Here is a 22,047-nt window from a genome sequence, read left to right on the forward strand (position 1 = left end):
TGGCCCCCCTGTATTTTTTTTTAATGACATGTTTTCTGTCTGTAGTGGGCATTTTGATACCACAGATAATTTTTTGAATATCTAGTCTCAGTTCTTGTTAATAAGAGAAACATATATGTTTGAAAACATACTCCTATATGAAAGCTTTTGAAAATTAATGCTATGAAGTATTCCATTTCCAAATGATTCCATTAGAAATCTAATGAATAAATCTAGTAACCGATTTGAGATAATTTGGATGTGATAATTTAGAAAAAAGTGCTTTTTCTGAAATATAAAATCTCAATATTAAAACTTTACACTGTAGAATTATCTTCTACACAAGATAATTACAATAAAATATTAAATACTTCCCTTAGCTGACCCACTGAATTATCTCAGCTAATCCACTCATGCAAAACATCCTATAAAATCAGAATATGAAAATGCTATGGTAGATATTGTTTACAAAGAGGACCATTCAGCATTTATCATACTTGTGAATAAATTAGATCCCTTTAACATTTCATGAGAAATGTGTGTTCCATCCATCTGACTTCAGTCTCTAAACAAGTAATTGTCTCATGTATGTATCTGCATCCTGGCTGAGAAGCTGACAGGAACACAAGCCATTTCTGGAAGCAGGTTGAGGGAGGGGTGGACAACACAGTGACACCCCCCCGCCCCACCCCAGGGTTAGTTCCTTTCAGACTTCTTATACTGGAGGTGTATGACAAGCTGTCTTCTTTCATTAATAGGACTATTATTGCTTTTATGTTTTATTTAACGTATACTGGCAGCTTAGGGAGGGAGCATATGGGCAGCTCTGATACTGTAGCTTGCCTTTCCTGTTGTCATCCCAGCTCCCAGGTTTGAACCTGGTTTCCTGAGTTCCTGTGACACCATCTCCCACCTTCATCTGCATAGAGTTACAGCAAATTCTTGGCAAAATTTATGCCAGTGCCTCGGTTTTACTTTTTTTCCCTTCTGTAAACTTAGTAAGTTGTAATTTTTTGTGTGTGCTTATTTAAGTTACATACCATGTATAGTTGTATATAGTTGGTATTCAGTCTAAAAGCTAAATAATAAAAATTTGATTAAATGGAAAGTGTAAGAAATACTGGTTTGTGTGGTAATTTTTAATGGGTCATTAATAACTTCTTTTAGTCTAATGGTTAAATGTGGTTTGAATACTATCTTCTTTGTATTCCCATAGGATTTGATTCAGCAAGAAGGAAAATATCCCTATTAATTTAAAAATAATGGTCTCAATATTTACTTAACTGAAAAATCTAGTTTTGCTGTTAATTTTAATTGAGAATATATACCTCAAAAATTTTAAGGAACAACATTAACAGATATTAATCAAATGTGAATATTGCAAGTTATATGTAAAAATTAATCTTTTTTCTCATCTTGCCTTATGTAATTTTTTTGACGTGGAAAAGAGGGACAGGAGCTATAAATTCAGCCAAATGTGCTTTCGTTGTTCCAAAATTTTAATGCCAGAAGCATATAAACCTGCACCTGTTGGTAATTATGAGCAAGCCAGCCTTTACCAAATCCCAAGCCTCTGCATACAATTTTTTATTGGAACTAAATGATGTTGCCATTTTTATTTTTAGGTTTGCTGGCATGGGTAATCTCATTAAGGTGCTAACCAGGGACATAGACCACAATGCAGCACATTTTTTCTTGGACTTTGAAAGTAAGTCTCTTTAGCCCTTCACAGCTGGTGCATAATGGTAAAGGTGAAAGATGAATTATAGTCACACCACAGTGAAGGCCAGCCAAAATAATTGTTAATTAAACATGGGGATCAAATAAAGGTTGCATGACGTTTTTTTAATAGTAGGCAAACATCACCATCATATGTATAATTCTTTAGTTTTTCATTTGCTAAAATCATGTTGAGTCTGTAGCCAGTGCTGTCCTTTCATTAGTCCATGAAGCAAGTAGCCTTATGATGAACATTCTAATAGTATGCTTTAGTGACTATGCCAAACAGTCTGTTTGCTTAAAGTCATACAATAATTAAAAACAAAAACAAAAAAACAAGAATCGTGCTGCAGATCTGAAACCAGTACTTTAACCTTAACAAATTATTGACGGTCCAAATTTGGTTAAAGATTTTATACTGTGTTTAATTGCATACAGGAAGTAAGTTTTATATTTTGCTATTTTAAAATGAGATGCAAAGGTGAGCTTTGGCCAAACCTCTTAATATTTGGCTTTGAAATAATGTTTCAGTGCTATACTAACAAAATCAAATGTGAATAATTCTTGATCAGAAATTTCTTTTTCAGAATACTAGCACTATTGGAATACTTAAAGAATTTTTCATTATAAGGCCATTAATGAAACTTGTCTTGGGAGAATTGTGAGAAGAATTAGAGCAACAGTTGTGCATTGATAGAGGAAAAACCGCATTTCACCTCTAGGTCCCACACATCAACACCTTGAGAGCCCGGTTCGCTGTCTGCCAGAGCTCAGGCTGGGTAACCTGAAGGACGAATTCATGGCCTAATGAACGTTTCCCTGTTACTATTTTAAAAAATAAATTTCACATGTTCTTTTTTATAAAGGAATATTTTCTCTTTTCTCATTCTTGTCTTGACAGGTACCTTAACATGGGGAATCTTCTTAAAGTTTTGACATGCACAGACCTTGAGCAGGGGCCAAATTTTTTCCTTGATTTTGAAAGTGAGAAGATGATTTTATATCTATTTCTCTTTGCCTGCAGTAGACTGCGTCTGTCTTGCACTAAATGAATGTTTTCACTTCGCCATTTTTTAACTGCTTTGCATGACTGAGCTGTGAATTGTTTGAGTGAAATTTCTGGTGCCTTCTAGAACTGGAAGTCATTTTATAGATTAAATTATGATAAATGGTCTTTATTTGAATTTTTATAAGAGATTTTATATCTTAATTGGAGATTATGGTATAATTTGATATCTAATGAAAACATTTTAATGAAAAAATTCTGGTGGAAAGGAAAAAATACCTCAAGATTTATTAATAGAAGTATTTGGGAAAAATTGTATTGCAGTTGAGAGAAAATGATTATATTCCATTTACTCTATATGCATATAAAAGTATTTTAAACACACATCTGTTCGTGAAGGCCATTCAGAGCTCAGTAATTTGGGCATAATATTAAAAGGTAAGTGTGAACCTAAATTTTTTAGGCTTTGCAGATAATTTAAAAGCTAAAATTGACTATGTATTTATTTCAGGAATTCGTTTTTTCTAACTCTAAATAAAAAGAAAACTAATAGGTTCACAGACCTTTAAGTAATTTGCCTTCTGTTTGTTTCATGTTGCATGACCTATTGTAATATGGTCTGCGAGTGGCAGGTAAGTGTCCTTGGCCTCCACGCATGCTGCACAGCTCTTGCTCCTTTGGCTGTCTGTATCGCTTTAGCTTGTCTGGTTGTCAAATTAAGAAAAATGATATTAAATTGGTGTTTTAGTGCGAATGTTGCTGTTTTAACTGATTATCAGAAAATTGTTAGGAAAGGGTGAAGAGATAGATTTTAGACTTTTAATCATATGATTCTGTTTACTTTTTTCTACCTGAGGTTAAAACATTTGAATAGAGTTTTAAATACTTAAAGTTTAAGACTTTTCTGATTTTAAAAAGAAAACAAACTATCTGTCTTAAAATAAGCCCCAACAGTCATCTTCTTTTCCACCAACTACAGTTTAGTTTTTATGATTTTATATAATTCATTGTTTTATGAATCATTTATATATTTTTTTCCCTTAAACCAGAACAGTTTATATGAACACATCAATTTTTATGGCCTATCTCCTTTTTACAGAATACTTTGTGATCTCTGATATTTTCTTACTTTGATTGCATACCTATAGATGACTTGTTACAGTTTGAGTACTGTGTGTAGGCTAGTAAAGAGTAGTAATGTCATTATCATTTATCAGTTATATTATTGGATGGGGGAATGGTATTAAATGAGTATCAGTTTTCTTGACCCTTCTCAACAATTTAACAGTGCTATTTTAAATGCATGTTTAGCATGAATTTTAATCAGCTTGGTGATGCTGAGCAGATTGCTGACTTGAAGATCATTCTTTCAGATGAGGCAACTTACCTTAAAAGCTGTATTTTAGTTTATTTGCATCTATTTCAAACTTGGTCTTGTATATTTTTCTTCTCTTCTGTCTCCTTTCTCTCCTTCGTCCAAATTTCGTACATTTGCAGAATCTTGGCTCTGATACAGTCAAGATCTTGTTCAAGACTTGGCACTTGATCTTTTTATAAACCCACCATTATGTTGTGGTCAAGTGGGAAGCACGGATTTAAATGTAGTGTTTGAAAGGTTATTTAGTCCTACCTTTCCAGTCTTTGGGGGTTTGGATCATTATCCTTAAATTTTAGCTTAGTGGCAGGAGGGGGTTAAAATTATCAACAAGACTAATAATATCGTAGAATTACATATAAGGTGTTAACTTCTTAAAGGCAGATACAAATGGTTTTGTTGTTGTTTTGTTTTGTTTTTGTTTTTTTGAGACAGGGTTTTGCTATGCACTTCAAGCTGGCCTTGAACATACTATGTAGCCCAGGCTGGCCTCAAACTTGCAGTAACCGTCCTGTCTCAGCCTTGCATGTGCTGGGACTACAGCTGTGCACTACATAAATTTTAAAATCATACTTTTTGTCTCCATCAGCCAATGTAGAACTTTTGGTTTGACCCTACTAGTATACTGTAAATGAAATTTAGTGAAGACACACTATACCAGACCAGAGTTTGCTCATTGTTACTTATTTAGATTTTTAAATATGTTTTCTTTTAATTCTAACACTGATGTGTTCTTTAATCTTTTCTCTCACCCATTTGCATATTTTTCTTTTTGGAAATATGCATTTGTGGAACCTTACCTTATTGTTAGGCTATCATAGAAACATTGGCCTATCAGATAGTTCTCTCTTAAACTGTTTTATACCACACTCAAAATTGCCAGAACAGTTGGTTTGCCAGGTCCTGATTATTATGTAGAATAAAGCCACATTCTTTTTATTAAAATACAGTAATTCATACTACCTTGATTATTTCTAGTTTGAAGTGATGTGCATGCAGGTCACCAGAATAATTTAGTTATAACCATTATTCTAATTGTTTAAATGTAGCCCAGTATGTCTTCATGATTGGCCAAAATATAGGACTATTGTTCCATGTAGACACACATGGTTTTTTGCATCAGGTTGTATACAAAATAAGTTTTCCAGTGCATTTGAAATAGGATTTAATGGAACTTACGGTTTTCAAAATGATGACTGTCTTTAAAGAAAGTCATTACTCCCTTAACCTATACCTGTTCCTGTTCTGTTTTTACTGCAGTCTAAGGTACATGTGTAGTTTGCCTCCTGTCTGCATCCCTAGGTGCTGGGGATGTGAAGGTAGTGAGACACAACTCAGCTTCAGAGAAGCTCTTAGCTGGATAGATGGGAATGCAGACCTGTAATTTACTTACATAAATTGCCTTCAAAGCACTGGTCAGAAGGTGCTAACTGAACAGTGACCAGATTGGGCATCATGATGGGAGACGTTTCTGATGGTGGTGTTTAAATTGGAGGGTGAATTAGAGTATTTCAAGCTTATGTAGTGGAGCACACTGGAAAGAAGCAGCACCTTCTTCAGTCATGAAATGTCATTTCAAGTTTTGTGAAATATAAAGTCCTTTAGGAACAGGGATTCCCCAATTATACCTATAGATAGGGATAAGGTTTTATTTTGGTTTTATTTCATAATGGTTCAGTTAAGATAGAAGCCTGCAATTGCTCCATAAAGTTTGGCAGCAGTTATGCTAGTGTTTAAAAATACTAAATGGGCACCTGTGTAGTCAGTAGCCGCTCCTTCCTGGAATATCCTGCTGTTTAAGAACAACATTGTTGGGCTGGGGATTTAGCTTAGTGGTTCCACTGCCTGCCTCGCAAGCGCAAGGACCTGAGTTTGATCCCCGGTACCAAAAAAAAAAAAAAAAAAAAAAAAAAAATGAAAAGAACAACATTGTTAATTTATGGTTCATTTTCATGACATCTTTAGTTTCGATAATTACTGCATCTATTAACTCACCAAATTCTAGTTCATGGAAAAAGAGGACTTTTGTTTTTGTGCTCCTTCGCGGCTTTAGTAAAATGCTTTCTAAATGATGGAAGTTCAGTATTTGTTAAAGTTGATTTGCATATATTAAGGTAGATCAAAATGGAGTAATAGATGTGATCATTTATAAAGAAAAAATAAAATCTACTTTCTCTGATTCTTTTTTTTTTTGTACTGGGAATCAAACTCAGGTCCTTGAGCTTGTGGGGCAGGCGGCGGAACTACTGAGCTAAATCTGCGGCCCCTCTCTGATTCTTTTTTAATAGTGCCTTTCCATTGACTCCTACACTTCTTCTCCATGTCTTTTTGTGCTGCCTGTTTCCTACCTTCATTTAAAAATGCTGATACACACTCTTAACTTTTTTTTAAGAAAAATTTTATCTCTTGCATACTTTCAGTTACTTTTGTCCTACATGTACTTGGAAATAACTTTATTCTGGTGGCAAAATTTTAAAAAATTAAAAAAAAATTTTAAATAAAATTATGTAGGATTAGATTGTTTAGAGATAAAAATGCCTAGTAGCTTCCTTTAATTCATGCTGGAGACTCACATGTGTGCTTTCTCATTCATTCAAAAAGTATTTATTATAGAAAATACACCAGATCCTCAGTTTATCTACTGTGCCAGCAGTACATTATATGCATTTTGGTCCCTGCCTTTATGAAACTTATGGAGATAGATTATAAATATTTGTTGAACCAATGAAAGATTAAAGCAGAAAAACCTCTTATTACAGTTATTTTTATATTGACTTGATTTTATTTTTTCCTTTCGTAACTAATTTCTTAATTTTTAAATTATAATACCTTTGATTTTTAAGTTATTTTTAATAATTCTACACTCTAACCCTATAGGAAATTAGTGTGAAATTATTAAAATATGTAATTTTAACTTCAAACAATAAGAGCAACTGAAACATGCTTTAACTTCCTCAAACAGCTTTTAAAACTAAGCCTGAACAAAACGTAGATAATATTATTTTGCAATTTTGTTAGGCTAAGTGTTACTTTTTTCTTGAAATAGTAAAGCCATTCCTTGCTCTGAAAAATCGAAGTGACAAGTCTTGGTTACATTACATTATTTTGGGGGGAAAAATGCTTTATTTATACTCTTTTTTTCCTTCCTTAGTAGTTTGGCCTTTGCATGTCTTGCTTTCATTAAATTAGTGCTCACTTGTCAGCTGTTTTCTGTTTGTCTTCGTTTCTACAGCAGTCTTCAGCAGTTTTCAAAATTATAGATGTGACTTTCCTGTGGCAGTTTAAAAAATGTTAAATCGGTGTGGTGCTGGGTGATTTTTCCACCCTTAGGGGAAACTTGAATCTTCTCCTTTATTTTTAAATTTCTTTTTACTTGTTAAGCCTTTACTAGCTATTAATTACTGACAAGGTCTATTTAAGTCTACTTGATAATGTTTCTTTTATATGTAAGTCTCAGCGTCACATTTTTATGTTAACAGCTAGTCACCATACCAAAAATACATCTTTTAATATTTTCAAACTTCACAAATGCCTCTGATACATAATAGATAAAATATTGTCCTTTGTCATGAATTCCCACTTCATGAATTCAAACTGTAGTATGTGTCTACTATTGATGTTATGTCTGTAGTTCCACAATTGCATATGGTAAACTACAAAACTGTCACTTGTGCATGTAAAAAGCATTTTTTCTGCTGCATCTGGTGTAAGTATAAAAGTTATAAGTGTGCTTATTTTTGTGTGTCTAAGTATACCTTTGGAAAATATGGTCTGGCTAAAATGTGAAAAAGGTATTAGTGCTAAAATGACAGACTGGTTTTTAAAAATCCAGTCATTTAGCTGCAGTATCAGTGTTTTCTCTAAATCATGAGCTTGTAGCTTTGAACATAGTCCTTTAATATTCCAATTAACTCTTTTTGTGGAATTATTTTGTCTTAGTATTTTTAACAAAATAATTTCTGAAAAGAAATTTGAAAAATAAACAGATTAAACAAATTTTTAAAGTTGGCTTTGCACATGAATGTTAGTATTGCTGTAATACTACTTTTATGTTGAATTTTAAATTTGATACTGTAATTGTTAATTTTTGGAACATGTTTTGTTTTTGACTAGTTGGCAGGCTCAATAGGTAGAAGTGAAGTATGACTACCCCCAAGTGCAAAATAAAATTTCAGGGCATCTCTAACTCCTACTTTCATATTCAAAATGTTTCTTTTAAATTTTCAAGGAAAGAAATAAATAGATTATTTTGTGTTTGTAGGGAGGTGAAGTGGATACAGGCAGAAAGTCTAGATACTAGTTTTATATGCTTGGTAGACCATGAGATTTGCTGGAAATAGTCTTAATTTGTCTTATAAATACAGACTGCCTCCTTCCCCGCATAAGAAAAAACTTTAACATGGAGGAATCTTGCTAGCATAATTCTTCCCTAAAACATTATGGTAATCATAATGTTTGTCATTTTAAGTGCATTATGCCTTCCCTACCTGCAGTATTGAATGTGGTATAGTTTGAAAGATTTATGAAAAACACTTTTCTTGTGGAGCCATACCCTTTTTATAAAAAAGAAATGAGTAGAAATATTTGTCCTTAGAGAAACAAATGACTAAGCTAGTAAAATAGAATTTCTGTTACCTCAAATGTAGCAGAGAGAAATCCAGATTTCATCATCCTTTAGCATGTTCTGTGGCTTATACCACAGGTGGTGAAAATTGCCATATGTTTGTGTCCCTGATTGTAACTAATTCTTCCTTCATTTTTTTCTCACTTAGTACCAAGTGTGCAGGACCTCAGTTTTTGCTTTCACATTTCTGTAGTTGTCTTGTAGTAGAAAGCGTCTCAGGAAGAACTCCTCTGCAGAGGACCAACCTTGAGATCCTCAGTGGAGAAGTGCAGTGCTACTGCCTTCTTTTAGTCTTGAGTGGGCACACAGTGCCTTCCCTTGCTGAACTCCTGTGGTCATATTTGCCAAGACAATTTAGAATGGTCCCTAGGAAAGGGGAGCATCTAAAAACTATTTTTTGAAAAGTTTTTACTTTTTTCTCTACTAAAACCCAGTTGTTAAAAGTAAAATAACTATAGGAAAATAATACAGTTTCAGTCTGAAACTGTAGATGAACAAGATATTTTAGTAGGTTTTCATTTCTGTTGCATTAAAATAGGTCATTACCGATGCATTTACAGTCAGTAGTGATAGTGATAAATGTAACATAAAATGTCAATAAGAATATCAATTTAAATTTTTCTAATTCTCAGATTGGTTAGTATGTCAGGTTATGATTTATAACTTATATAAAATGTTAAATAGTAACAGTTGCTGTTTTCTTGCCTCTCTAATTTTACAAACTTGAGGCTAATTATTCAAATGTAGAACTTTAGAAAAATTACTGATTTTTTCTAAGAAGTGCAAAGTTAACATTGAATAAAATAACTCTTCTGTGGAAATTTGGATTGTTAATTACTTAGAATTATACATACATTTAAAAAAATTCATGTCACTGTAAATTTTCTTGTGCTTTCCTGCTCTTTAGATGCCCAGCCTACAGAGTCTGAGAAGGAAATTTATAATCAGGTGAATGTAGTATTGAAAGATGCAGAAGGCATCTTGGAGGACTTGCAGTCATACAGAGGAGCTGGCCATGAAATACGAGAGGTAAAGCATGATCACACACTTTCTAGTAGGCTAACATCGACTATGTCTCACTTGTTTTTAATTACCATTGTTTTCTAAACTTTAGAATTTTCCATTTCGTATCAAGTATATTTGAAGGAATATCATTTGGTGTTATTTTGTGAGTGGTTGCAGTGATACAAGGGTAAAAGGAAAACTGTTCATAAATATGTAATTTATATTAAATTATTTATTGCTTACTCTCACACTTGAAATTTACATTTTCCATGGGGAACTAGTTAACCTTTTTAAGTTAGAGAAAGGGAAGAGGAACATAACTTTCTGTGGCTTTGTTCTTCGGTCTGTTTTTCTGCTCTTTAGCCTCCTAGGAGAAAATTGGTCTCTCCACCTCCACCTCCACCTCCACCTCCACCTACATCTTCCTTCTCTCTGGTGACTTTGACCTCCAGGGAAGTGTGTGGTTTGGTCTCCCTCTGCTTTTCTCTCCAAACCTCTGAATTTATCCAGGTTTCTAGTCCACTCCTTTTGCATTTCTTGTGTTTTTTCAGAAGCTATTTTGCCACTGCTTTTACTAAGACTAATGCCTAACCTTTACTCTCCATCCCATTCTGGAACATAACTGAATAAATTACTCCTCATGATTATGTTTGCTCTCTTTTCTCTTTTACTGGTTTCTTCCCTCAACACATACTTACTTTGCTGTCCTGTAATATCAAATTCCCCAGCCTCTGGACCCTCATCTTTTTCTTGTTACCACATTTCCAGAGGGTAGTGCTCACGGTTTGTTTCTCTACCCTCTGCTTCTGTTATTCTCAGTAACAAATGATACGGAGGTCATGGAGGACCAGTGCTTTGGTCCCTATTGAACTTCCTTTCTCTTCTGAAATGTGGAGTGCTAGTGAGGGCATAGTAAAGTGTAGACCCTAGAAGATGGTGCTGGAGAGACACTGTGATGGTTGACTGGATGTGTAGTGTAAGGCAGAAGGGCTGAGTGTGGTAGTACTAGTAATCAGCTGCTCGGGAGGCTGAGGCAGGAGGTTTGCAATTCCAGGCCACCGTGGGCAATTTAGGGGGCACCCTTTCTCAAATTTTTAAAAGGGCTGGACAGGGAAGTAGATAAATAAAACATACACCCTAGAAAACTTTTTTAAAAACCTGCTGGGTATAAATCTATAAATGGGGGAGAAATATGTTAACAATTTGAACATTTGAAGAAATTTTCATTGAGAAATCCGTGTTGATATATAGGGTTAATGATATAAATAGAAAAGGTTATTGAATAGTAGGAGATGAGCTTAAATTAAGAAGGTACAAATAAAAGCTGGATATATGCCAAATATATAAAGAACTGATACAATTTTTATAACTTTCATCAATATTGAGACTTTAATATTCCCAATTAATTAGTAAGGCTTAAGAGAGTGAAAAACCATACTACCTATGAAAAAGAGCAGACAATAGAAAGAAAGGTTCAGCTTTTGCTAGTAAGTGCACAATCACTGTCAGGCTTTGGTTGGTTTATGAAGATAATCTCCATGCAAGTGATTGCCTACATTCTGTTGTTTGGAATAATAAATACTGCATAAAATAAGAACTCTATGGATATTGTACTCTTGTACCAAGTACTAATATCTTAGGGAATGTATTCCTATATAACTCAACTGTAATTTAAGAGGAAATATGAATGTTAAGACCTTTATGGCTCCACTCCCTTGAGTGGAAGCAACTCAGTTGTGAAGATCAAAAACTGTTCATGTGGGGCCAGGGATTTAGCTCAGTGGTGCTGCCACCTGCCTCGCAAGTGCAAGGTCCTGAGTTTGATCCCCAGTACGAAAACAAAAAAACTACTCATGTGAAGAACACAGCATAGTGCTTGAAACGCAGCTAACAGAAACAGACTCTTTTGTTAGTAGTATGTTAATGATGTAGAAATATATGTAAAATATCGTTTATTAAACATGGTTTAAAATATATGAGTGAAGATAGAATCTTTAAAGCTAGCATACCCTATTCTCCAGGATAAAGCACTGGGAAAAGAAATAAGTACTTTCCTAGTTATTTTGGGATATGTGTTACATGAGTTACAGTACCTGCCTCGCAGGAACCCACCACTGAAATTTACGAAGTGCTTTTGTCATGTTAAACTATAATGGATGTTAACCAAAATCCTTAGCCTAACAGCAGAGAAACTGATTTGAAAGAAGGAATCAGAAGCTCAAGGAGAACCATAAAATGTTTGTCATGAAAGAACACCAGTGCCCTTAGTTCTACATTCGGGGAAGACAGCGTCAGAGAAATATTCTACTCAAGAAAACAGATACCGGACTGGGGATTTAGCTCATTCGTTTCACCGCCTGCTGAGCAAGCACAAGGACCCAAGTTCGATCCCCGGTACCAAAAAAAAAAAAAAGAAAACAGATGCCATTTACTGGAGCATTTTCATTTTCATATTATGAGAATGAATTAATCTTTAGCAAATCATTTCTGGACCCCTTGCAAAGAAAGTTGGAAGGGCTTCTCACAAGAACAAATGAAATTTTAATTTTCATGTTTACTTCAATAATAAGTAAGATAAACAAATTTATACTACTTGATATAAAACTAAGTCTGAGCTTTAGGCTAGAAGGATTTTTTTCATAATGTCAAAGACTAATATGTTAGGAGTGTTACATGGTGTGATGTCAGATTTTCTTTAATACTGTAGTATTCCTAGGTAATCACATAAGATTGATTTCAAGCTCCTATTAAGTTTAAGCATTCAAGTATTTTTATTAAAAATAAAGAAAAATTTGAAAATACAAGTATATAAATACTTATATACAAGTATGTACTTATATACTTAAATACTTATATATAAGTATATAATTGTATATACTTGACCTTGCACTTGCAAGGCAGGCGGTGGAACCACTGAGCTAAATCCCCGGCCCTGTAGCTAATTTATTTACAGCACCCTTTAACTTTACCTTGGTTCAATTTTTTTTTTCTTGATTTTGTTCTTTTGTATGGAGTCAGTGGTGATGTCTGGGGAAAATCTAAAAATGTCAGACCCTCCTAGTAATGTTTATAAGCAGGCCTCTACCTTGATTGTGAATTTCAACTTCAGATGGTATGTTTAAGGTTTTTTTAACATATTAGAGAAAGCAAAACATTATATTCTGTAAAAGATTAAGAAAGCATCTGTAGTTCAAAAGAAATAAGTAAGAACATGTTTATTTGGAATAACCCTTGATATTCAGAAAAGGTTGCCTAATGACTTGTAAGATTGGTTTAGAAAAAAAGCATATTTGTATTAAGGATCTCCAGATTGTTTTGTTTGTACCTTTTTCAGATTTGAAACCAGTTAATCATCTTACTGAGGAAGGCTTGAGAAAACTTGAAATCCAGAATAGGATTTTAGTTACAGGCAGTTAGCATCTGTGAAAATTTCTGAATTACACTTTTCAGGTTGATTAGGCTTCTAAGTGTTTGCTAGATTTCTTAGAGCTAGTTTAGACATTGCTCTTAACCTGTTCCCAGGGTTGTCATCTTCATTTATTGCCAGACTTTTTAGTTTCCTTTTGAAGAACTAAGTGGATTTCCTTCATTTGCTAAAACCTGTATTTTAATATAAAAATGGTATTATTTTGATTTTTAAAATCTTAACTGTTTTTATTGTTTGGATTTTAAAGGCAATCCAGCATCCGGCAGATGAGAAGTTGCAAGAGAAGGCGTGGGGTGCAGTTGTTCCATTAGTAGGCAAATTAAAGAAATTTTATGAATTTTCTCAGAGGTTAGGTAAGTTGAAAGTTTTGTAATTATGACTCCTTAGTGAAAGATATTAAGGCCAGAAGTGTAATTTAGACTATCTCATGTTTGCAGTACTGAATTGGACTGAATATCTGACATGTAAGTAAACCAGGCTGTAAGGTTACAGTGTAATGTGGGTATCAGTTCTATTGACTTTTGAATTATGTGCACTATTTTCTTACAAATTATAAATACCTACAAGGAATTCTCTGATTTCTTTGCATGCTAAAGAATCTTAGTATTAAAAACCATTTGGTAGAATTGTGTCAAAACTCTACAGTAAATCCTTTTCCATATGATTTTTAAGAACAGAAAAATTTTAATAACTCAAGGATTCCACTAGACTTAAATGTAAAACAGAAGTTGAAATAGAAGTGTTGGTGTAAGTTACCTATAGCTTACTGTAATTGAGAATTGCATTGTAATTTTTTTAATATGACAGTTCTTTTACAGTATTTGCTTTTTGGTCATTTATCTGTGTAATCTGTAGCTCTGTAACCCTCTGTGACATGTCATCCGAGGTCTCTTAATCTTGGGTATCTTCATGACTACCTATTGAGTTTTTCTTACGCTGCTAGTTTCTTAGCTATATTTGTAGTTCAAGTGTTTCAGAAGGCTTAGGTTTCTTTCTTTTTTTTTTTTTAGAGTCTCTTTTTAAAAAAATAATTTTTGCTACACTTTTGAGAAACATAATAATTACATTCATTATAGGAAATTTGTGCCCTGTACATGATATAGCTTGATCCCCCCCATTTCCTTTCCTTCCCTTCAACTCTTCTTCCCCTCCTTATTTATAAAAGCTTTGCTTCCATGTTTTTCTTTTCTATTTTCCTTCCTCCCTTTCTTCTTTCCCCCCCCGTTTTGTTTCCCTTCCCATTTGAATATTTTCTTCCTACTTCCCAATATCTGTCATCCATTTGGTCCTTATTTATACTTTCAGTTGCTCACATAAGAAACAATACAACATTTGAACATGTGTGTCCAATTTATTTCACTTAAAAGTATGGTTTCAAGTTGTATCAATTTACCTAAAAATGTCTCAATTTTATCCTCTTTATGGCAGAGTAGTACTTCTTTGTAAAAAAAAAAAACACATAAAAGGCTTAGATTTCTACTGAAGCTATCTTAGTCTGTTAGCATATGTCAATGATAACAGAAAATTGGAAAATAGGCCAAACTGTTTGGGCTTAAATGGTTTCCTGTATCTTAACTATTGGATACATCAGTCTGGTGATGTGTGTCCCATCATGAGTACTATTCCATTTCAGCAGAAAGATACAGTAACATAGCTGTCACTTCCTGCTATCATTCTGGAGACTTGAACCTTCATTATTGTATTCAAGAGACTTCTGTAATGTGAGTAAAGTACAGTTTAGGATCTAATGAATTACTCTCATCTCTTAGTAACTTTCTAGTTTCCTTGTGAAGAAGATGCATTTCTTTACTTCCTCATGATAGACTTACTCAGTAGTTGTTGAATGAGTGAGTGACATATTGATGGGGGCACATATTTCATATATCAAATACAGTAAGTCCTTGACTTACAAACGAGTTCTGTTCTGGGATTTGTTCATAAGTCAGACGGAGTGTGTCTTATATACCTTTGACACAGATACACAATGTAAAGCATGAAAAAAAACAAACGCAACAAAATACTGTAAGCTATTTTTACGTTTACAGTTACTTTAAAATGGTGGCACAGTATAGGATAGCACAACACATGGCATATAGGGGATGCATGGAGTGAACTGACAAGAGGAGAGTTACTGACTGGGGAGGGAGGGCAAGGTAGGGTCGTCTGCAATGAGATAAAAAGAGCTACTACCCAGACATCACTGGATCATTTTTTCAAGAGCGTAGACAGGATTGAATCCATCAAAAAACCCATGTCATCAGCATCAGGTGGGAGTGAAATTCCATCTTGCCCTAGGGTCCTCTTGCTGATGATCTTCAGCTCCCCCGCCCCAGCACTGTACAGTAAGCACACAGCAGCACGACTGTGACAGTGTCCAGCAGACTCGTGAGCTGCTTCCGCTGGCTTGCATATTTATAGAGGGATAGGGAGCTGTCATCTGACTCATTGGAAGACACTGAGTTTTCCCAACAGGGTTTAATCAGGCTAGCCTGAGGAGCTTCTTGATCTCACTTGTGGAGGTCTGAGGCCTTCAAGCCATTACTGTTGCAGCAGCAACAGCCTGTGGGAATGTCGTGTGGCCAGGCAGTAGGCACACTGCTTTGTCTTGCCTCAGTCCCCCTCTGTTCCAGGAGCTCATTGTAAGTACTGCCTCCAGGAATCAGAGCAAGCAAGTCTATCTCATGTGTTGGGTTATTTTCACTGGACCAAGTTTATCAGAAACTGGTTTAGAAGGTTAAAAGCGCCATAGTAATTGTGGTCATGTTTGTTAACCATCTGAAGTCCTCCCTAGTGCACATCCTTTGAGTTTTCTTCTGAGGACTCAAGGGCTGCTTGCTGTTTGAGGTGGCAGTTGGTGAGAATAGAAGGCTGTTGTCCCTGAAGGGAACTCTTTGCAGGGTCCTCTTCATTTGTCTCACTGTTTCCCCACTTGGTCTAGCCTGTCTCACTGTTCCTCCCACTTATCTTTTCCTTCAGTGTCATTGTATAGCTTTGACTCCTGCTGTGGGGTCAGCTGCTTACCCCTTATATCTCAGAATTTAAGGATGGGTTGACAGTTTGCTTCTTCTTTTTCTAAATATTGTAACCACGTGCATTGGCTTTGTTTCAGCTTCCTCAGAATCCAGTCCCTAAGTCATCTCTTCTTTGACCTCACTTTCTTTCCAACTCAGCCACCTTCTGTGGGAGCCTTTGTTTCTGATTGCTGTCTTGTGGCAGGGCATTGTGGGCCAGTGGAACTGTCTTGTATCAGCACAGGGCTACGGTGAGGCTTCCCTTTGGTAGTGCTGCCGTGGAGACTGTCAACTGTTCTGAACAGAAGTTCTGCAGCTCCAGTCACTGCCGAGCCACCTTAGCCAAGTGACCACCTTCCACTCCCTGCAGTGGTAGAGCATTTGGAATGCTGAAATTAACCCTGAGGCTTAATCCTGTCTAGGTCTACACATTTCCTTTTCTTGTAACATCCTGTAATAGTCTCTTTTTTATAATATTTTTTCTTGTTCTCCTGTCTCACAGACTTTGCTTCCGTCTATGTTAACAGTGACACATGCCATGAATCTTGGGAGAAGCAAATGTTTTTCTAAAAAACAAATGTTTTCCTTCTTAATTCATCGTATTCCTGTCGACTCTTACACCTCTACAAGTTAAACAAACCCTAGAGTCCAGTCTCCACTGCAGATGGAATGAGGTTTAAAGTGCTAACCCGATGACATCACTACCCTGTTTAAATGGTTTCTCCAGGGACCTTGGGATGACAAGTTCAGGGTGCTTAATTGGCACACACAGTGTGCATTTTGTCTTAGTCTCTGGTTACTCCCTTTCTTTCCCTCTCTGTTCTACCTGTATGGTCTTCTTGCCATTCCTCAACTGTTTCATGCTCTTCTCAGTTGAGGACCTGGCTCCCTTCCTGCTTGTTGGTAAACTCCTGCTCATTCTTAGCTTACACTCCAATCTCAGCCCATTGTCATTTATTCAGGGAGCCTTCAGTGGGGTGAGCTCCCCATTGTGTTTCTTTCTACCATATTCTGTACCATGTCCTCCTTTACAGCACACATCACGCCTGAGATCTGTTGTCTTTCTCCTTCATAGTAAGGCTATCTGTGGCCATAGTGTCTTCGTCTGTTTCCCCAGGATCTGGCGTAGCGTCAACAGGTTTTCTGATTTACTGAAAAAGAGGACAATGGCTATCATTTGGAGTTATTGTGTAATGAGGAGAATGTCTGAAATATCTAGCTCAGTACAGTATCTGGCACATTATAAACACATAAGTATCTACTATTGGTAGTAATCGGTATGATATTTTATAAGGTTGTATAATGTCAGGTAGAATGTTGCTTTATCTGGGAGACAGTTTACTATGGTGGACTTGTGGGTCAGAAGCACCTGGCATTTACGAGCTGTACCCTTGCGCTCTAACCTCTTGAACTCAGGTTATCCATTGTAATGCCCTTCATAGTTGGTGGTGTTAGTTAAATGAGAAAGCTATGTTAAATGCACAGAATGGATATTGGCTCATAATTAGGTCTTCATAAATACTAGAGCTCATATTTTTTTAGGTTAAGGGCTGATAATCTGACAACTTTATTAAATTATTAATATTTGTTTATTTTGACATTTATTAATGTTATGTTACCACTTAACTCTGTAAGGTTTTGTTTTGTTTTAAACTAGAATTTAGTATTGTTTTCTAACCCTGTAATCAGTATATGAATTAGTTTATGTTCTGTGATTTCTTTAAAGTGAAATATCAGTACTTCCATTTTTAAACATAGTATTAATCTCATATTCCAAAGGAGAGTTATTTCAAAGGAACTATTTTGCTTATTAGAATTAGAAAATTTTTATTATGGTCCTGAGATGCCATAGGAAGCTTATTAAACTAGATTTTTTTATTCTTCTTACTAGCTAAAAGAAAGAAAGGCTGTGTTTATAAATGAGTGGCACATTCAGGATATGAGAAGGTGGTTCTTCAGGTACGGCCATGTACACATTTGGCTGTGTGGACACAGTGCCAGTGAAGAAATCCCTCAGAGCTACAGGCAGAAGTTACTGTTCCACAAAAGGTGGAATGATGAAACTGATACAAGAGTTGACCTTTGATTGTGGTGTTCACCCCACATTCACATTCTGCACTATTTTGAATCTAGGTTTATGGAATTTTAAAAGCGAATTAGTCACTTTAGGGTTTTGAGTGTATTAAACAGTGTTTAGTTCGAGTATAATATGTTAGCAGTGGCAAAGTTTTAACTTCTCTGATCGGTTTGATTTTGTGTAGAGCAACTCTTTTAAAGGGACTTTTTTGGAAATTTAAAACATGTATGAAGTAACCACTCTCTAAGAAACAGCTAGCGGAGATGTGAGCAACTTAGTGTTTCTATCTTCTTTTCCTCAGAAGCTGCATTGAGGGGCCTTCTGGGAGCCTTGACCAGTACCCCATATTCTCCCACCCAGCATCTGGAGCGAGAGCAGGCTCTTGCTAAGCAGTTTGCAGAAATTCTTCACTTCACACTGCGCTTTGATGAACTCAAGGTAGAATTTTCTACTAGCCCCTGTGTTCTGAAAACCATTTATTTCGATCAGTACTAGGAGGAAAACCCTGGAAACCTTGTTAAAATACATTCAGATGATGTCTACTGGACATTAGCAAAAGTGAAAAGCTGGATTTGAAAATATGAAGTCTTTTTTTAATATATGCCAAATAGCAAATCGCCCAGTATTTTCATTTTTAAAACCACTGAAACAATCATATTGAGCTGCTTTTCTATTTTTTTCTTTTCTGCTCATTCCCAGTTTTTTCAACATCTTTTTAAAAACTTTTATAAACTTCTCTTGCCCTTTCTCCTCCTCCTCCACTACCACTCACTTCTTCTCTCCCCTTCTCTTGCTCTTTATAGTACAATATTTATAGATACACTGTTAGAAGGGCTGGGCGTAAAGGAATAAGTACTGGTTTCATGTCAGGAGACCTTCAGTTCAGGCTCTAGCACAGTAATTCATTATTAGGCCTTAGGCACATCCTTTGATTTTTCAGGTATTTGAGTACCTAGTCTAGAAAATGGAAGAGCTGGATTCCTAACTTTCCTAACTATTTTATGGTTGTATCATGGATGGTTGTTAATTCTCTTTAACAATGATATTTACCAATTTTATAAATGAGATTTATATAATATTTGGTATGCTTGAGGATTACCCTGTTCATTAAATATAAATACACACACAAATACCATTACTCAAAACAATGCCTGTACATTTCTTCTTGGTTGTGTTTGGTAATACCCATCTTTTTGGTAAACAAGCTTTTTGTACATTACCTGAAAATATTGAAAAGAAAATATACTGCCCTTGACTGAAAAAGTCTGTATGATTTTATATGCTCAGAAAGGACTGAGTATAATGTTTTAAGCTTTCTTAGGTGATACCACATTTGTATTTAAAATGACTTTAAAAATAGAGAATATTGCATAACTAGTTTAAAGTATGTATAGATTTTCGACTTATTACGGTAGCTTTTGGCTTACAACACGTTTTTCTTTTGTAAACATCTTCTTTAGATGACAAATCCTGCCATACAGAATGATTTCAGCTACTACAGAAGAACGTTGAGTCGAATGAGGATTAATAATGTTCCAGTAAGTTAGTGCCCTGAATTAGGGGGTGGTAAGAATAATTCCACTCTTCATTTTATTCTTCCATTTGTTCATTCATTCACCCGTTCATTCAGGTGTTAAAGCTAGTATTAAAGTTAGTAATTATGAACAACCACAGCTGTGGGAGGAGACAGCAAACTGTAACAGACCATATGGGGTTTCTGTGTTTTTGCATTCAGACTTTTAAATTCCATGACTACTTCAGTAACATTGCTTTTTGTCTGTGTGACATTCATGCTATAATCTTTTCTGTGTATTCTCATTTTAATTGTACAGAAATTTTTTCAGTCAGTGCTTGTGAGGGTTTTTTTGTCCCTGTGTTCTCACAAAACCTGGCAATAAGAAAAATTGAATAAGAAAATCTTATTCAAAAAAAATCTTGAATAAGAAAAATTACTGATCATGTCCAGAGGGGAGAGGCCCTGGGCTCTGCACATCTGTGCCTAATTATGGCTCCCAAGAAAATGGCTTTCTGGCCTAATCCTTGGCTAGCATAGCTCCTTTTCTGATTTCCTCAGGCCTCTTAGTCTCTTCTGTTCTCGTCTCAAGCTCCTGTTAGGTATGCTTCCCTACTTCTAAGGGTATGGGACTGAAGTAAACCTCTAGATACAAAGAATGTCTTGTTCCTGTATATTTTGAGGACCTATATTGTGCTCATTGGTGTGATAGTGGCAAAATTTCAAATATCAACTGTAGTCTCAAGTAGGTAGTTTGAGAAATGCTTTTAACTGTGTATAGAATGGTTAGTAGAATGAGAGATTTAAAAAAATTGCAAAGGAGCCTTTTTCATTGAAAATATACTTTTAAAGTGGTTACTCTTAAAACAGGAACTGGATTGGAAGTAAAGATTTTTTTTCTCATGAAACATTTGTTATTTGCATCAATTTGGTTTTACACAGACCAGTTCCTAGTATAGAGCTGACCTCCTTATCTGTCTTATAAATTTCCACCGTGTAAAATAAAAACAAAACACCCAGTCTTTTGCTATAGCCATCACTCAAAGGCCAGGGACAAGAAGACATTTTTGTACTGTCATTCAGAATCAGTAATGACAGGTAATGCCAGTAGTTTTTCAGTGAGATGCCTCTCATTTCTTCCCCAACCTTCCTTTTCATCTTCTCCTTTATTCCAATTGAGAACCCAATTCCCACCCTTTGGGACAGTCATTCTGTAGCAGCATAACTTATTTTCTAACCTACATCTTTTTTCCTTTGGGGCACAATCTTCCTACCGTCATGGGTTAGTTTTCTTAGAAAACTGACTTGCTATTCTTGCTTTTTCTAACACTTTAAATGGCTTACCTTCTACTTGGAAGGAAAATGTGAACTTAAGCTAGCATTTGAAGGCATTCTACAATCTGACCCCCAACTTAGTCTTGATAATTACTGCCCCCTTTTACACTGAATATGCTGAAATACACTCTCTGGAGTCATTTGAAACTATTTTTTCCTTGCTGCATAGGAATACCTTGTTCCTGTGTCCATCACCACTTGGAAAAGCTTAGTTCTTCCATGCATCCTTAGTTTCTTCTAGTGTAATTGACTCTTTTTCTCATTCCTTTTTCTGTCAGTGCCTGTTAGCATTTCATCGTGGTGTTGAGTGGGACACATCTGTTCATGATGGAGGATAGGGTACAGTGTCATTATCATCTTTAGTCCTTCATCACATTTAGAACAGTCTCTGGTATATAGTGGCAAACCCATCAAGGATTTATGTAATTCCTTAATAGCATTTAAAATATTTTAGACATTAATCTTTTTTAAAAATTGCTTAATACCATTCATAATCTTTATTTTTAAAGAATCTTTAAGTATTATGTGCACATGAGGGTCCAAAATATAATTTATTAAGGATATTTACTAGATTAGTTTAATCAGCATTAATGAGGTAAGTACTGTCATGGTCCTTTTGTACGTATAAATAACATATTTAGTAATTGATGTACTAATACCCAGTGCTCATATTTTCTGCACAGGCAGAAGGAGAAAATGAAGTGAACAATGAATTGGCAAATCGAATGTCTTTGTTTTATGCTGAGGCAACCCCAATGCTGAAAACCTTAAGTGACGCTACCACAAAGTTTGTATCAGAGGTAAGTGCAGCCTGGGAAGTGAGGGTTTGCGCTGGTGCTCTTCATCCTGTTCCAGGTAATGATCTCAGCATAGCCCAGCACCAGTCTCATCTGTAAACTGAGTCCCTAAATGTAGGCGGTGAACTCTGGCCTTCCTGAGATCTTCCGGAAGATTTATGCACATCTGTGTACCTGCT

The 22,047-nt window shown here is 35.4% G+C and overlaps 1 protein-coding gene across 33 annotated transcripts in view; it reads left to right on the forward strand.

Moving 5' to 3' along the window:
* The window catches only part of Cyrib (CYFIP related Rac1 interactor B), a 140,223-nt gene that overhangs the window by 110,387 nt on the left and 7,789 nt on the right, over positions 1 to 22,047 (forward strand). For 14 of the 33 annotated variants that reach the window (XM_087184204.1, XM_087184168.1, XM_087184165.1 and 11 more), the window contains 6 exons: positions 2,600 to 2,682; positions 9,611 to 9,732; positions 13,383 to 13,488; positions 18,525 to 18,661; positions 19,684 to 19,761; positions 21,755 to 21,871. In XM_087184204.1, coding sequence (XP_087040330.1) covers positions 2,610 to 2,682; positions 9,611 to 9,732; positions 13,383 to 13,488; positions 18,525 to 18,661; positions 19,684 to 19,761; positions 21,755 to 21,871 — 633 coding nt within the window. In that variant the 5' untranslated portion in view covers positions 2,600 to 2,609. Of the gene's footprint in view, positions 1 to 1,604; positions 1,688 to 2,599; positions 2,683 to 2,733; positions 3,337 to 9,610; positions 9,733 to 13,382; positions 13,489 to 18,524; positions 18,662 to 19,683; positions 19,762 to 21,754; positions 21,872 to 22,047 lie in introns of those variants that run through there. The other 19 variants (XM_087184162.1, XM_087184159.1, XM_087184278.1 and 16 more) reach the window with 4 other exon arrangements.

This window comes from Heterocephalus glaber, unplaced genomic scaffold (assembly GCF_053883595.1).
Source record: "Heterocephalus glaber isolate CG9 unplaced genomic scaffold, H.glaber_assembly_v1.0 deba00000281, whole genome shotgun sequence".
Classification (NCBI taxonomy): Eukaryota; Metazoa; Chordata; class Mammalia; order Rodentia; family Bathyergidae; genus Heterocephalus; species Heterocephalus glaber.